This window comes from Colletotrichum jinshuiense, chromosome 3, assembly GCF_051148585.1.
Source record: "Colletotrichum jinshuiense chromosome 3, complete sequence".
Classification (NCBI taxonomy): Eukaryota; Fungi; Ascomycota; class Sordariomycetes; order Glomerellales; family Glomerellaceae; genus Colletotrichum; species Colletotrichum jinshuiense.
In genome coordinates, this window is record NC_139310.1 from 4,117,845 (window position 1) to 4,131,678 (window position 13,834).

At 53.3% G+C, this 13,834-nt stretch overlaps 4 protein-coding genes across 4 annotated transcripts; 1 reads left to right on the plus strand and 3 right to left on the minus strand.

Annotated features, from left to right (window-relative positions):
* On the minus strand, positions 1–452 carry EsH8_III_001096 (uncharacterized protein; the record flags this gene model as incomplete). Its single annotated transcript, XM_083262821.1, has 3 exons — positions 1–106; positions 173–285; positions 354–452. 3 exons carry the CDS (start codon positions 450–452, stop codon positions 1–3), a joined length of 318 nt encoding a protein of 105 aa, XP_083123308.1.
* Positions 453–1,827: 1,375 nt separating this feature from the next.
* Positions 1,828–4,740, minus strand: EsH8_III_001097 (uncharacterized protein; the record flags this gene model as incomplete). The annotated part of the gene is made up of 2 exons (XM_083262822.1): positions 1,828–4,002; positions 4,069–4,740. The coding sequence occupies 2 exons, from the start codon at positions 4,738–4,740 to the stop codon at positions 1,828–1,830; spliced, it is 2,847 nt and encodes a 948-aa protein (XP_083123309.1).
* Positions 4,741–6,418: 1,678 nt separating this feature from the next.
* On the minus strand, positions 6,419–6,976 carry EsH8_III_001098 (uncharacterized protein; the record flags this gene model as incomplete). The annotated part of the gene is made up of 1 exon (XM_083262823.1): positions 6,419–6,976. One exon carries the CDS (start codon positions 6,974–6,976, stop codon positions 6,419–6,421), a length of 558 nt encoding a protein of 185 aa, XP_083123310.1.
* A 4,081-nt stretch (positions 6,977–11,057) lies between these two features.
* EsH8_III_001099 (uncharacterized protein) lies at positions 11,058–13,554 on the plus strand (the record flags this gene model as incomplete). Its single annotated transcript, XM_083262824.1, has 4 exons — positions 11,058–11,455; positions 11,688–11,764; positions 12,872–13,098; positions 13,486–13,554. The coding sequence occupies 4 exons, from the start codon at positions 11,058–11,060 to the stop codon at positions 13,552–13,554; spliced, it is 771 nt and encodes a 256-aa protein (XP_083123311.1).
* Positions 13,555–13,834: the final 280 nt, after the last annotated feature.

A 13,834-nucleotide genomic window follows, 5' to 3' on the forward strand; every position in this document is an offset into this window, starting at 1 on the left:
CTAGAATTCCGCCGACACCGCAATAAAACCCGTCGCCTTGCCTTCCGCCGCCTGTTTCATCAGCTCCTGGTAGATGGGGTCCTGCGTCTGGTAGTACTCCATGTCGCTGGTTTGAGAGTGTCAGCTATGACAAATACAACCGGGGGTTTTGAAACCCAAGGTGCACACATACGCTTCGCTGGCAAACGTGATTTCATATGCCACAGTCCACGGCTGCGAGCCCGGCACGTCGGTGAGGACCTTGCACTTGCTCGCCTTGGATGCGACGATGTAGGTCTGGCCGTCCTATAGGGCACGGATACATTAGCAACCAAAAGCCACCAACGATCGATGGAGCCTGTAGTTCGACTTGCCTTTTTGCAATCGTTCACAAAGTTGCTGAATCTCGAGACCGCCTCATCCTGCTTGGCGCCGTCGGCGAGGGCGATGAGTCCGATTCTAGTGATGGCCATGCTTGCGGGTGCTTGGTTGTGAATTTCGTTTTGGAAGAGAAAATAAAGTTATCTAAAGTACAGAGAGATCACCGCTCTCATCGTCGAGGTTGTGTTCCTCCTTGGTATTTATAGACATGTTCATACTCGGGCCTTCCACAAGCTAGGAAGTCAACGCCGTCAGCTCGCCGGACCGTTCATGTCTCACCATGCCGGTGGAGCGGCAGAGCAAGCCCCCGGCAAAAGCGACTTCTCCGCGTTGACGGAAGAAAAAGACCCTTGGCTAGACGTACAAATATACGTTTTCCCCATCGAGCCGAAACGCCGGCCGCTGAGTTGGTACCGCAGGACTGGTCTAGAAGATCAAACACCATAGATCCGCCGGCGGCGAGAGAGAGGCGGAATCCACAGATCGTCAGGGACGAAAGAGCGCATTAACGGCCTATTCCTACCAAGAACGGACCGTCTGCCGAGGCATGACAAGACCCCTTTTTTAAACGTCGGTAGTTAGCCCCTCGAAGATGAACCTCTAACGTCAGCTGGATGTCGGGGCTCGGCGCGGAGAATATACCACTTCGGGTCGCTAGCTGCGTCATTCGATGTGTGGGGTGTGCCGGGCAGATCCCGGCCTCCCGCGGCGGGGGATGTCGAAGAGCTGGGTGGAGAAACCCGGTGACATACCGGGATAAGGGGGCAAAGAGAGGCCCGTGCAAATTCGCGGCCCCCGGTTGTCTTCAACCCCTCGATTCTTCCCATGACTTGGCCCGTCGGAGCCGGTGTGCACACGTTAAGTCCAGCCCATCATTCATTTATTATGTCGCATGACCCGAAACATCTCCAATGTCTTCCTTTACCTCCCCTCCCTTAGAAAGTTCATCATGTATCATAACAAATCAGTCAGTAGTTGATGATGGAGCGTCAAGTTATTGGACAATCTGGTCATTCATTCTAGAAAAAGCATCATAAACTTTTGGTAAGCCGCCCCAAGATAAATCAAAACCGAAGCGTCGTCATATCATACATCCAATCCCCAATCGTCATAGAACCTCGTTCGAGGGTTGCCCAATGTCCTATCTTTTACGTGCCCAGAATCTTCCCAAAACTCCCAAACAATAAGCAAGAAACAGAAAGAAAAGGCCGCGCAACAATATGTTTAAGTGTTAGAAATTAAGGGCTGTCCTGCGTGTGATATGCATTCTCGCATGTCCAGCAGCCAACCAGCTCCAAACACCATGCCGCTCCAAGAACGCCTCGCCAAAAGGATGTAGGATATCAATGCTCGCTAGCTTGTGAAATCAAAAACAAGGTTCAACACAATCGAATAAAAAAGGAGAGAGCCCGTTCACGAATTGAGACCGTTCATTCGTAATTGTTGAGGGAGCGCCAGTGCCAGCCATCACTGACTTCCCCTGCGTCGCCGTTGGTCTCTGTAGTTCAAAGAATACGGAGCAGGACGTTCCTGGCGAACGGTTCGGCGGTCTGGAAGATTGGATCTCACATCTTGGTAGTATCCAGGATGTCCGGAGCTCGGCCCCGGGTTGAAAGAAACCGGAGACCGAGGGGCGTATGCCGCCTGGGAAATTTCCGCTCCGCTCGTGGGGTAGATGCAGTTTTGTTGAGAAGGTCGCAAATAGAAAGGGTTTTCTTGCTGGGTTGTGTAGTGCTGCGGGGGAAGGCTCGGGACTGGCTGCATTGGTCGCATCATCTCAACTGATGTTGGAGGTGCATAGTTCTGCATCGACCGAGACTGCATAGGAGCGCCAAACTCCGACATGGGAATGGTCTGCTGAATTGGGGTCGGGAGGGGTTGCTGGAAGAAGCCATTTCCGGCGGCGTGTCCAGGCTCGGCTGGTGCAGAGTAACTGGTCATGGGCGAGTTGATACGAGATGACGGCTGGCTGTAGCTTACGGGGGGGTAGAAGTCGGAGGTGGTGTTTAGACGAGGTTCCGGACGAACTCGGCCATGGCCAGTGGCCATGTCTCGCAACATGCGTGAGCGGTCTCGGTTCTGAGCCATAGCGGACGATCGATCTGGCGGCGGGGTAGCCTGACCATCAATCCAGCGGCAAGAGTCAGACTCGTCACTTGTTGCGACCTGCGAAGAGATAGAGGCAGGAGCCGAGGGAACTCGTCCTGCCATGCTGGAAGATGCGCTTTTACCCTCCGCACGCGACTTTTCTCCCGATGTTGCACTAGACGCTGGGTCTTGTGCGCGTTTGACGACCTCCGGGTGAACGCCCTCAACGTATTCAATGAACTCTTTGAGATTCCGCACCCGTTGGGTGAGTTGTTCAACAACCTCTTCAGAAGATTCAGAGGCATCGGGAAGGAGGCCCTTCATCGCCGCAACAATCTGGTCCGCAAGAGATTGTAGCCTTTTTTCTGTGCCCTTCAACGGGATTCCGGAGATTGGCTGAAGCAGGGTGAGAAGCTGCAAAGACTCGTCGGTGAACCTACGAAGAGCTTGTAGTGCCTCGTTAGCCTTTCGGATCTGGTCATCGCTGGCTTGGCTTTGCTGTAGCTGCTGATAATGACTCTCCAATGTATCGATATGTGCCTGGGTGCTCTGACGGAATGAATTGACCATTCCAGTCGGTGAGAACGTATGCACAGGCTGGGCTGGAGCTCGGCGGGCCATTACCGGCGTACCCCGTGTACTAGATGGCCGGGAGTCGTCAGGGTGTGGGCTGCGCCTCGGCTGCTGACTGTGCGAAGTTGACAGCAGACTGCCTTCGTGAACAGGACTGTATGAGCTGGATGGAAGAGAGTAAGATGGACGGGGCTCAGGGCGGTTGCTCTGTATTATATGTACCTCCTGTGGCATGGGGAAAGTACCTGCTGTGGTGTTCGGAATCGGAAGCCTGTTCGACTGTTCTGGGTAACGGGATTGCACCTGAAAGCTCTGAACTGGCTGGGAAGATGCCGATGGAGGTAGTTGAGATGGAACATAACCTGCACGGTGGTCGTTGTGCATATGGGGGGCCTGCACCTGTTGGGATTGATGGCCGGAGGCTCCAGTGTGGACGTGAGAGTTGCTCTGGTCCTCAACAAGCCGATACTGCTCATAGTAGTCGGGCTGAGCTCCCTGCCTTGGAGGCAGTTGCTGCTGTCGCTGCGGCACCGGCAACTGCTGCTGTCGCATCTCAGGCACATGTTGTGGCGGCATCTGCAAAGGATCCCATGCATTATCATGGCTTGCCTGTAAGCCCTGTGTGGCCCACAGAGGCTCCTGTGCGTTGGTGTCTGGCCGTTGCTGATCCGTAGGTCCGGGAACGTAGTTGCCGCCTTCATTCTGTGGCATGAAGACGAAGTTGACTTGCAAGTCACTGTCTGTAATCATGTCCTCCAAGCGAGTCTCGCCGATGCACAGGTCGAGGTTGTCGGGGAAGGCGGGATCAAAGTTAAAAGCGGTATCAATGTCGAAGCTGAGGTCATCATCTGATCCCAAGTCGGACCATGTAGTGTTGTTGTTTTCGTATTGCTGACACTTGGGTGCTTCGGCCGAAAAGCGATTGTTGTACTTTGTCGCGAAGGACGCAGTGCGATTGAAGAAAGGCTTGGGGGAAACCGACTGGTTGCGAGCGGTCAGCTTGGTCCTTAAAACACTTGACAAGTTCTTTCGCGGGTAATTGCTCACCTTTCGGCTAATGGAAGTCTGATAAATCGGAGATTCAGGGTCCCGAATCTCAATGGCAGAGTCTCGTCGCCCTTGGAGGCGATAGAAACGTGCAGGGGGGGCGTCGTCTCCGGATTCGGAAGGGCTTCTCGATGAAGCACAGGAAGAAGCCGAGGGAGTCAAAGCAGGTTGTTGTAGTTCCGCGTTAATTGACAGAGCGTCCCATTGAGCCGTAAATAGTGAAACTCTGTTGGCGGGGTCCAGGTTCACTCTTGACGGGTTGCCCTCTAACACGACCTCGCGCCCAACATAGATGGAGGAGCCAAAAAGAGTTGCGATTCCACGATATCCCATATGAGGGAGTGATGTACCAGGATGACGAAAATCCAGGTTGGGACCGTACAACGTAAGCAAGAAAGTGGTGCCGGATCGTTGCTCGGTGTGTGTGGGAACCCAGCAAACAGCTTTCAGAAGCACAAGCATGTACTGGCTGTTTCGGAGGTTGAGAATCTGGACCGTGTCGGCGAGTTCCTCCCTCGCACCATTATCGACAATTGCTACAGGATCTCCGCGTTGATACTCCCGGCCGTCAAGCGATTGCCCTTCATGCACCAGGGTACCATGGGCTGGTGGCATGTTGGTATTCATGGGGTCTCCACCCAGCAGCTGAAAACTTGTTGATTGTATCGACATGTCGTATATCTCCGGTATTTGGATAGAGAAAACGCTTTGGGTTGGTAAGCGGCGTAAAAGGGACGTTTTGAAAAGGCGGATGAGCCGTGATGCACAAGTATTAGCACCACCAAGAGAATGATTGGCTTCTACCCTATGACATTGCTTGACACGAGTCGATGTCAAAGATTCAGTCAAGGCAAGACAGTACTTGGACCGTACCTATGGAGTTGGCTGCAAAAAAGACAACGGCAGGACGTTGAAGTAATATAAGATGGTTGAAGAGATACGAGAGGGCAGCGGTCAGTAGTATTGACGAGGAGGTGACGAATTTTATACAGATGAATCGAAACATGAGGGAACCGTGAACTCATATCGCCTAGGGTACTTCATGGAACTAGCTGCGACTTGGCGTTCGATTCGGGTCCGATTCCCAGAGCATGGGTCTGGAGTGAAGCTGCAGCGGAAGCCTCATTGCGGCTTCCGTCTGTATGAGTATGTGACCCCCTTGTCGACACCCTCTCAGCTCTTTCGGACGTAGGAACAGTGGACATGGGCGTGGGTGGTAGAAATCCAGGAAGCACTACTGTACAGAGCGATCTGGTAGGTACCTATGGCCGTAAGATACAGATCCCTGTCAGCGCGATACCAGGGATGATGACGGGGGCAAGCCGGAATGACCGGGGTGTTGCAAGGCCATGGGCTGTCTCGGACCCTTTCTCCACCCCCAAAGACGACTCGTTCGCTCCGAGTTGTTTCTGCCCGGTGCATCTCTGCTGCCAAGTACCCTGCCCCATTGCAAAGGGGCATGGCTTTCAGCCAGCTCGTATCATCTACCTCTCTTGACGTTGGACTCCTGGATCATCAATGGCAGTCAACATAAGAAAGAGCTCTAAGTCAACCGTCTCGGGAAAAGAATAAGCGTCATCTGCGTCAACCGCCGAACCTATTCAACGCCATTGACGCCGTCTGGGCAGTGAGCAAGTCTTCGCGGTAGCGCAGCTTAGTGATTCTTCGATACAGACAGGAAGACTCCTTTCAAAAGAAATGCCATGAACATGGAAAGTAAATTCTGAGAACTGATAGGGCAAGACACGCCATTGGTTGTCGACCACGCCCAACAGCAACTCTGCCCGCGCGGACGTGGAGTAGCCGAACGCCTGCAAATCCTCGTCGACCACTAGCGTTCTGGCGGTGACCCCGCCAGGGTCACGAGGGGAATATGGGCTAAAAGCACATTGCCTGATGAAGTTATCGAATATGCACGGCCTGCAAATCCGGCTTCCGAGGCAGCTCTAAGACAGAACAACAGATCGTCGTATGACGCTAGGACCGCGATGCAGAACCTGGATACTATGCCGAGGCAGGGCAAAGAGATGACCACATCGCCGCCATGGCTGAAACCGATGCAAGTACAGACGTTCCTGTGGCTTCATTATTCTGATAGCTGGGCCTCTCCGGTCTCGCTCGATCACGGAGGCCAATAGCCTTATTAGGCAGCAAGGCCTATGGACTCTGGGCCAGGTCATGCCAGTTGTTGAGTCGGTCCGTGGTGAGATGTGTCTTAAAGAGCGGTATACGCCTTATTACTTGTGTACATGACGCGTTGAGAACGACACGGCAGCGTCTATGGTGAGGCTTGCCTGGAGATCGTCCGCGTTCGCGAGAGGGGTAGTCTGGTCTAGATGATGTTGCCACCTCACCGTCCCTCCTTCCCTGTCTTGGAGTCGGCTTCCGTCTTGGTTTGTGCTTCATCCTCGCCCGGCGCCTTTCCGAATTTCGTCAGAACCTTGGCGGCCCATTCTTCGAATTCTCGCTCGGCGGCCTCGTCCGTCTGGCCAGCCGCCCCTTGAATGCTTCTGCGTGCCATGTATCTCAAGTCTTGGACGGAAGATATATCAAAGGCCCAAGCAGTGCCCCCAGTCATCATGATGGCGAAACTGACAACGTTCAGCGTGGCCAGGTTTAGCGCCTCTAGGGCAATCAAGGATCCTTCGGGATTTCCTTGCTTGCCTGCTGGGGAGTGGCTAGGCTGGTAGAACTTGGGAAAGGCGGCGAGTTGTTTTCGTGTTACGGCACGTCGCGTAATCATGGTCGAGAAAAGGAAGAACCCTGCGCCGGCGAAGAATAAGCCGAGTTGCTTGCCGGCCCTTGACGCGAAGAGGGAGGATGCTGGCTGGGCCTGCGACCTGGTCGGTCGAGAGTCCGACGACTCATTGTCGAGGGCCATGGCTGTTGGCGAGCGTTGCGCGAGCATCGAATGTTACTCCTTGATTGCCTCAATTGTTAGACATGGCATCCACAGTGGCTTTTTCGGGATGGGCTTACCAAACTTAGAGCAGCATGGGCCGATTCAATTGATCAAGAGTCGATGGAGTCCCTTCAGCGGTTGGTGTTCACGGACTGGGTAGGTAAAGCGGAGCTATGGCGGGAGCTTCTCTGAATGGCAAGTTGGGGGAAGGAAGCTCCCGCCACTAAAATTTTCGGGGCTTTGGAGCTGTTAATGCAATAAAGCAGATGCTTTGTATTGTCTTGTGCATAAACCAGGTTAGCCAATGTGGATCAACTTCCATCGCAGAGATCACCCCACTTTATCCGACTTATCCGATTTATCCGGTCAACAGGGATTAAGTCTTCATTTTAATTCGGCGATGCTATCACTTCGCTGATGATTATACTCGATATCTTTGTTTGTGGACTTTCGGAAACTACGCTATAACGACATCTGTAAGCATTTCTGTCAGTATGAATACTCATTCCAACAAAACAAAAATTTCCATGTACCATGGTCTGTATCTGTATATCCGTATGAAAAGCAGGCAATTTCGCATCATGCTGGCCCAGTGTTACCGTTGGCTACGGACGAAATGCACGCAGGTCCACCGTCGACACTACACTAATCGAGGAAGACACGCATTCAGATACCCTGCAACTGCTACTGCCGACTGCGACGGCGACTTGGACTGCCAAGCTGCACTGGAACGGTGCAAGAATAAGGATAGGAATCTTGAGATTGCATCCGCGAGAGTCTTGTCTGCAGATGACATGCGAGCAATCACGGCGGTCTATCATACTTCTTGGCGCTAATGGCTGCACTAAAGCCGCTTGTCAATCAATTAATGGCACACGTCGCTTCCCCCCCATGGTTGCAAGGCCCAATCAACGTCGTCCACAACACACAACGAACCCGCCTTCTCATCTTGGGATGGCAGCCAACCTTGCAACGGCTGCTCCCATCAGTCAAAATCACCTGCAGATGACATGCCGGTCTGATGATCGGATGGCTTCCCCGGGGCCTGCTCACCTCTTTCGACGGCGGCGTCTGGCGAGTTGCGTGGTCCCGCCGCCTCATAGCCTTGTTCACTTGGGACCTCAGTAGCCAATATCTGTGCGAGACCACCAAAATGACAGATCAAAAGTCGTTTCTCAGTTATAGACACTTACACGCCATCTACGCCCCACGGACTGCTCCTCTCACGATTCATGAACCCCGCCAGTGGACCATTCGCCAGCAACATACTTTCGGCCAACCTCCAAATGATCAGACCGGGAGACATGCTTGTCTCGGCAACGATCGGTTGTCCGAGATCTTGATTGCTGGATCGTCGATGGTAATTGGCGATATTTGCTGACGCTTTCTCGGCCCCTAGTCGCGCCAGGTCGCTGGGTCCCGCAACGCATGTACGATGCTTAGGAGGACTGTATCAAAGGCAGGCAAGCAGGCGGACGTCCAAACATCGTCATAGTACTTTGGCTAGCTGCCGCACACGGTATAATCTACCTGATTGTCCAGCACTTTCCGCCTCATTTGCCTGGTAAAACATCACCGCAGCCGACTCACAACTGTCACTTCTCTCGCACAAAAAGAAGCATATGGTTTCTTGGTCTCTGTTGGAACAGATATGGACGTAAACAAATGCAGATTAACCATGGCATTGTTGCATCGTCACAAATGACCAAGTCGATGACGAGACAATGAACTAACCTAGGTCAAGGTTTTTTTCAACAGGATTTGGCGGTGGTTCAGACAATCAGCGGGCGCATCAATCCGAAATCTCACAAAATGATGGAAATATCGGGTCCAGCCAACATGTGCAGCGCATGGTTGGCTAGATGGTACAGGTGGATGAAGTCTATCGTAAAGGCTTCGTACAGGCAATGTTGGGGTGAGTCGCAAACTGAGATGCAACGCACCGCAAAAAAGCATCGTCGACAAGGTGCCTTGTCGGGCGTCGCCTGTGGGGACTGCGACAGACCTACCCGTTTTTGACCTGCCCTGGCTTGAAGAGAGCGCGTCCCGACAATCAGGCACTTGGTTCGATAATTGTTCCAAGACAAACAAGCCACAATCGGATTAGGTGGGAGACATGTGTTGGCTCACGGTCACTGACGAGTTCCAACCTGACCGGGATGTCTCACCCCCAAGCCCAATCTTATCACGAGTTGATTGTCTTCATCATCGCCAGGAGAAGATTTCGACAACCTTCCATCATGACAGAGGCCACTTGCAGCAAAAGAGTTTTTTTTCATGTTGAACAAGGATGAGTGGTCGTCTGCAACGTCAAAGCGACTAATGAGATCTGATGCACAGACATTTAAGAAACAGGAGGTTGGTCGCTGTTGGTACCTGCCAGGCTTGCGACTCTGAGGTCCTGTCATATATCATCTTTCAGAAGATCTAGTGCCACAGCCCGGAAAGGCAATAGTCACGAAGTTGGTGGCCCAATGACGATGGTGATTTAGCTGAGATGAGAGGACACCTGCCCACAAGAGTTTCTTTCGCTGGATAACCCTAGCGGCTGAGGGATTTAGCAATCGAATCAACCAAGATCCTCAACGTGCAGCGCATGTGGGAATCTCCGCGATCGCCGAGGCACGAGGCTATTATGGTTTTCCCTGGGTGCCACGGTTGCTTTACCATATTTCTGGGTCATCGATCGGATTGCATCGTGCCAGATCGATTTGATGGAACAATGCCACTTTTTTTTCTTGTCGACAAAGAGTGGTGGCTCCTAGGAGGTGGTGGCTCCTCACGATGACCACGCCTCCTAACAGCGGGCATGCAAATTGCTCATTCAACCCCCGAGAACGACCCCGTCTGAGTCGACGTTGAGGTTCCAGACAGCGGGAACAACCGAATTGCCAACAAAAAAAAAGATTTTTTTTATAAAGAAATTTGGCCGGTGTGGCCAAGGGGATTTCCCCGTCCGGCTTGTACGACTCAGTTCCGAGCAAAAACTAGCAGGTTCGTGAGGGGAATGGCGCCAAATGGATAGAACACCAACGCACAGACCGAAATCCGACAGAGAGGAAAGGGATGGATGGAGACAAATCTGATTACTACGACCACGCCATACTGTCATGCTCAGTCACGAATACTAGACAATGGCGAAGCACAGCAGGCCTGGACACAGCAGCAGAAGGGAATCGTAAACTTCGTCAACTGTCATTTTCTGATCAAAAAAATAATTGCGCAGGAGGACGCCGGCTGCTGAGATATGACAACGTGTCGGACAAGGCAGGGGGGGAATTCAGTGGGAAAAACGATTGTTAAGATCGAGCGAGACCAGACCTTAGCGCTGCCAACCCTTGCTTTGCCCTGGTCCCGGCGATGTGCGCCCCGGACCCCCGGAGCCACGCTCCACTTTTATATGGGTACACGGGGTCCTTAGAGGAGCGGCTGCGGTCGGGTAAGGCGCGGCTTGACGTTGGCATACACACCAAAGATACACACCGTACATACTGTACATATGTACAGTACGGCCATATGTGGAAGACTGCCGTAGTGTACATAGTAGCGCATGCATCGTTCTGACCCACTTCCATCCATCTCCATGCACCTGACCTCACCTTCCAATTCTTCCTCCTGCCGCCCACAAAGTCGTAATTCCCCGTACGTGCGAAACCCTCTGCTGGCCGGTTTAGACGTCATCACCGAAGGATACCTTAGTCAACGAACGAACCGAGGCGAATTTGAGCACCCGCATCCATCCCACCTCGCCCACGCCGTGTCTCTCACGTGGATTGATAGCCTGGCCCTAACATCCAAACACACCACAAACAACAGGCGCCGTTTGTCGGCCAACTCTCAGCCGCCAATCCCCAGCCAGCTGTCCCAGGCAAACCCTGTTCCACGTTTCTGCTCAGGACCGCTCCACCGGCTCCCACCCCCTCCAGTGCCACGCCGCTTTGCAACATACTAGCGGGAGCCTCAGTTGTGTCCCAGACAGCCGTCAGGAACCATATCCCACACGCCACCCCTTATTACTTTGCCCTCCTCTGCACATCATCTTCCCGAACCACGTTCCATACAACCTGCACATCAGTGGCTCTCCATCATGGGCAAACCGAAAAGCAGCAACGCCGGAAAGGCAAAGGTCGGTGCCGGCGCTAGTAACAGCAATATCGCCAGGTCAACAACGGCTCCCAACACTCCACCCGCTTGGCCCCAGTTCAAGCCACCACTGCCAGTCATCGACCTTGTTCCCGAACAGCTCGCGTCATGCCCTGACAAAGTCGTCCTGATTCGCAACTTTTGGCCAAAATCCCTCTGCAGTTCCTATGTCACATTCCTGAAGGGTCTGCCGCTGACCACCACCCCTGGTAAGCCCAAGCGGGGTGAGGCGGTTAGAGTAAACGACCGTTTTCAAGTGCAGGATGCCACTTTTGCTCAACGCCTTTGGATGGAGACTGGACTGCGCGAATCGCTGGGCCAAGAAGATGTTCAGGGTTTGTGGTGAGTCCACTGGCACCTCCCCTCGCTCTCCCCCGCCCTCCTCAGAACCCCTGTCCTAAACGACGCATCCCACGCGCTTACGGCTAGATCCGCCAGCGTCTGCACAAAGTCAATTGTACCCAAAAACAGTTATAACAAACATGAAACCCATGCAGAAGAAGAAATCTAGTCGCCTCAAGGAGCCCTTGCTGTGGGATTGCCATGAGACCTGCTAACAAGGATCATACGCTAGGGGCGGTGAGGTTGTCGGTCTAAACCCCAACATTCGCATCTATCGTTACTCCAAGGGCCAGTATTTTGATGCACATTGTAAGTCACATAAACAAGTCATTGACCTGTCATAAAACGCCACATACGCCTGAGGCGATGGGCAAGCTGCGAGTCTCCGGGCAAGGTTCCCACCTCTGCATGTATTCAGCATACCCTTAGCACCAGTGGCCGAGTTCATCCCTATCCTTACGCGGTATGCAACACACAGCATTTTTCACCGGCACATACATTACTGTTTTCCAACAGCCCAAGTTGTGAAGCAGCGGATGAACAGAGCCATGCAAGATGCTGTAGCTCTGAGCCCTCCCACACGGCATCGCCCAAAGCCAGAGCAGTCTACACCGACTTTTCTGCGCTCACAAGGCTCGGCGGCAGCGAGACTGTAGGTCATTAATTGATCTCGTTCAAGTGGACGGCCTCCAATAACCGAGCCAGAAAAGTTGTGTAAGGATTCGAACCCGCTCGGTCCATATGTTTTCTCCCCCCCCTCCCCCCCATGACAATTTCCTTCATTGACCCATTCGTACGGACACCGGACTCGGAATGGATTCCAAACCATGCATGTCTCAACCTCGTCAGGTTCAAAACGAAAGTCGACAAAGATGATTGAGACTTGCAGCGCTGCACGAGAAACCTGCTGGGACCTGAGCTGGGTTACCCACTATTTCTGTTTTGTTTGACAACGATGCTGGGCCCCGCCGCGAGTGTCTGGGCCATCGATCTACTCCGCGATGGTCACTTTTGATATATGATATCTTGCCCTCCCCGCTCAGTCCTCTTTGTCTACACCTCTGCCCGTCACCAAGGACTCTCGTCCAAGCACCGAAGAAGTCGTCGATTTGTCCCGCAAGCCCAACCCCTGCGGATCGATCCACTCATGGCGTTATCCCACCAGGTCATGTGGGAAGTTGAGTCCGGGAGCCTGCGAGTCCGATCCAACGAACCCCTCAACATCTCGCATCTCTCTATGCAAACAAGAAACCAAGCAATGAATGCACTGGGATTACGTTATGCCTGCAGCGCCTAAGGGTTCTTTCTGCTCCTGAGCTTTGACTCTTTTCTTCTGCATCCTTCACTTGTCTTCCGTGCAGGCTTCCTCTTCATCTCTCTGAGATCGACCTGGCTAACCTCTGGACCCCCACACAGACGACGATTCCAACACCATCTCCCTCGCTCTCGACCCCTCCTCCGGGCCCGTCACGTGTAAGACAACCTGGACGCTTTTACTCTACCTCACCTCGTCCGCCGAGGGCTGTGCCGGCGGCGAGACCGTGTTCTTCCCCAACGACCGCCGCTCCGCCAAGGAGGAGATCCCGGTCTCCCTCGAAACGGGTATGCTCCTTCTACACAAGCACGGTGACGATTGCATGCTGGTGAGTGCCTTCTTCAGAAAATTTCCCTGCATGTTATTAGAAATCCTGTACCCTCCCCTGAGCCCCGGCCAAGGTCAGAGCAAAAGGTCGCCTGCAGAAAAAAAGGTTGTGCAACCGCTGCCATTACCACCATGGGCTCATCGCTGGCAATTCCTTCTCATGTACATCTTCTTTGCTTTTGGTGGCGCGAAACGGACCCAACCACGGCCACAACTGCGGCCTCCTCCCCTCTATCTCCCCTCTACCTACCCCAACCACTTACTCCTTGCCCATCCACTCTGCACCACTGGAGGAGAACCCCTGCACCCCTCCCACCTGCCCTTTATTTTTACCTACCTGGCCGCAGCATAGGTACTGCAGACTGACACATGTTCCACTTATCAACAGCACGAGGGGCGAGAGGTCAGCGCAGGCGAGAAGTGGGTGTTGAGAACGGATCTATGCGTCAGGAAGTAAAGGTCGCGGCCAGTAACAGCTACACACAACGATGACCCCCCTCCCCCCCGGTTCCGCGCCCCCCCTGCTGCCCGCTTGGACGTGGAGAACAACACATCGTACGCGATCCATCCACTGCTTTGGTACAGTAACCGCCCTGGCCTGGCCCAACACAATACATCATCATCTTTGCCTCTTCGACGGGCCCTCTCTCTCTTCCCCCTCTTATTTGATCATATATACGGCTGGATCGTACGGAGAAATGGGCACGGAGTGGAGGCATGTACGACGCGCTGGTTTC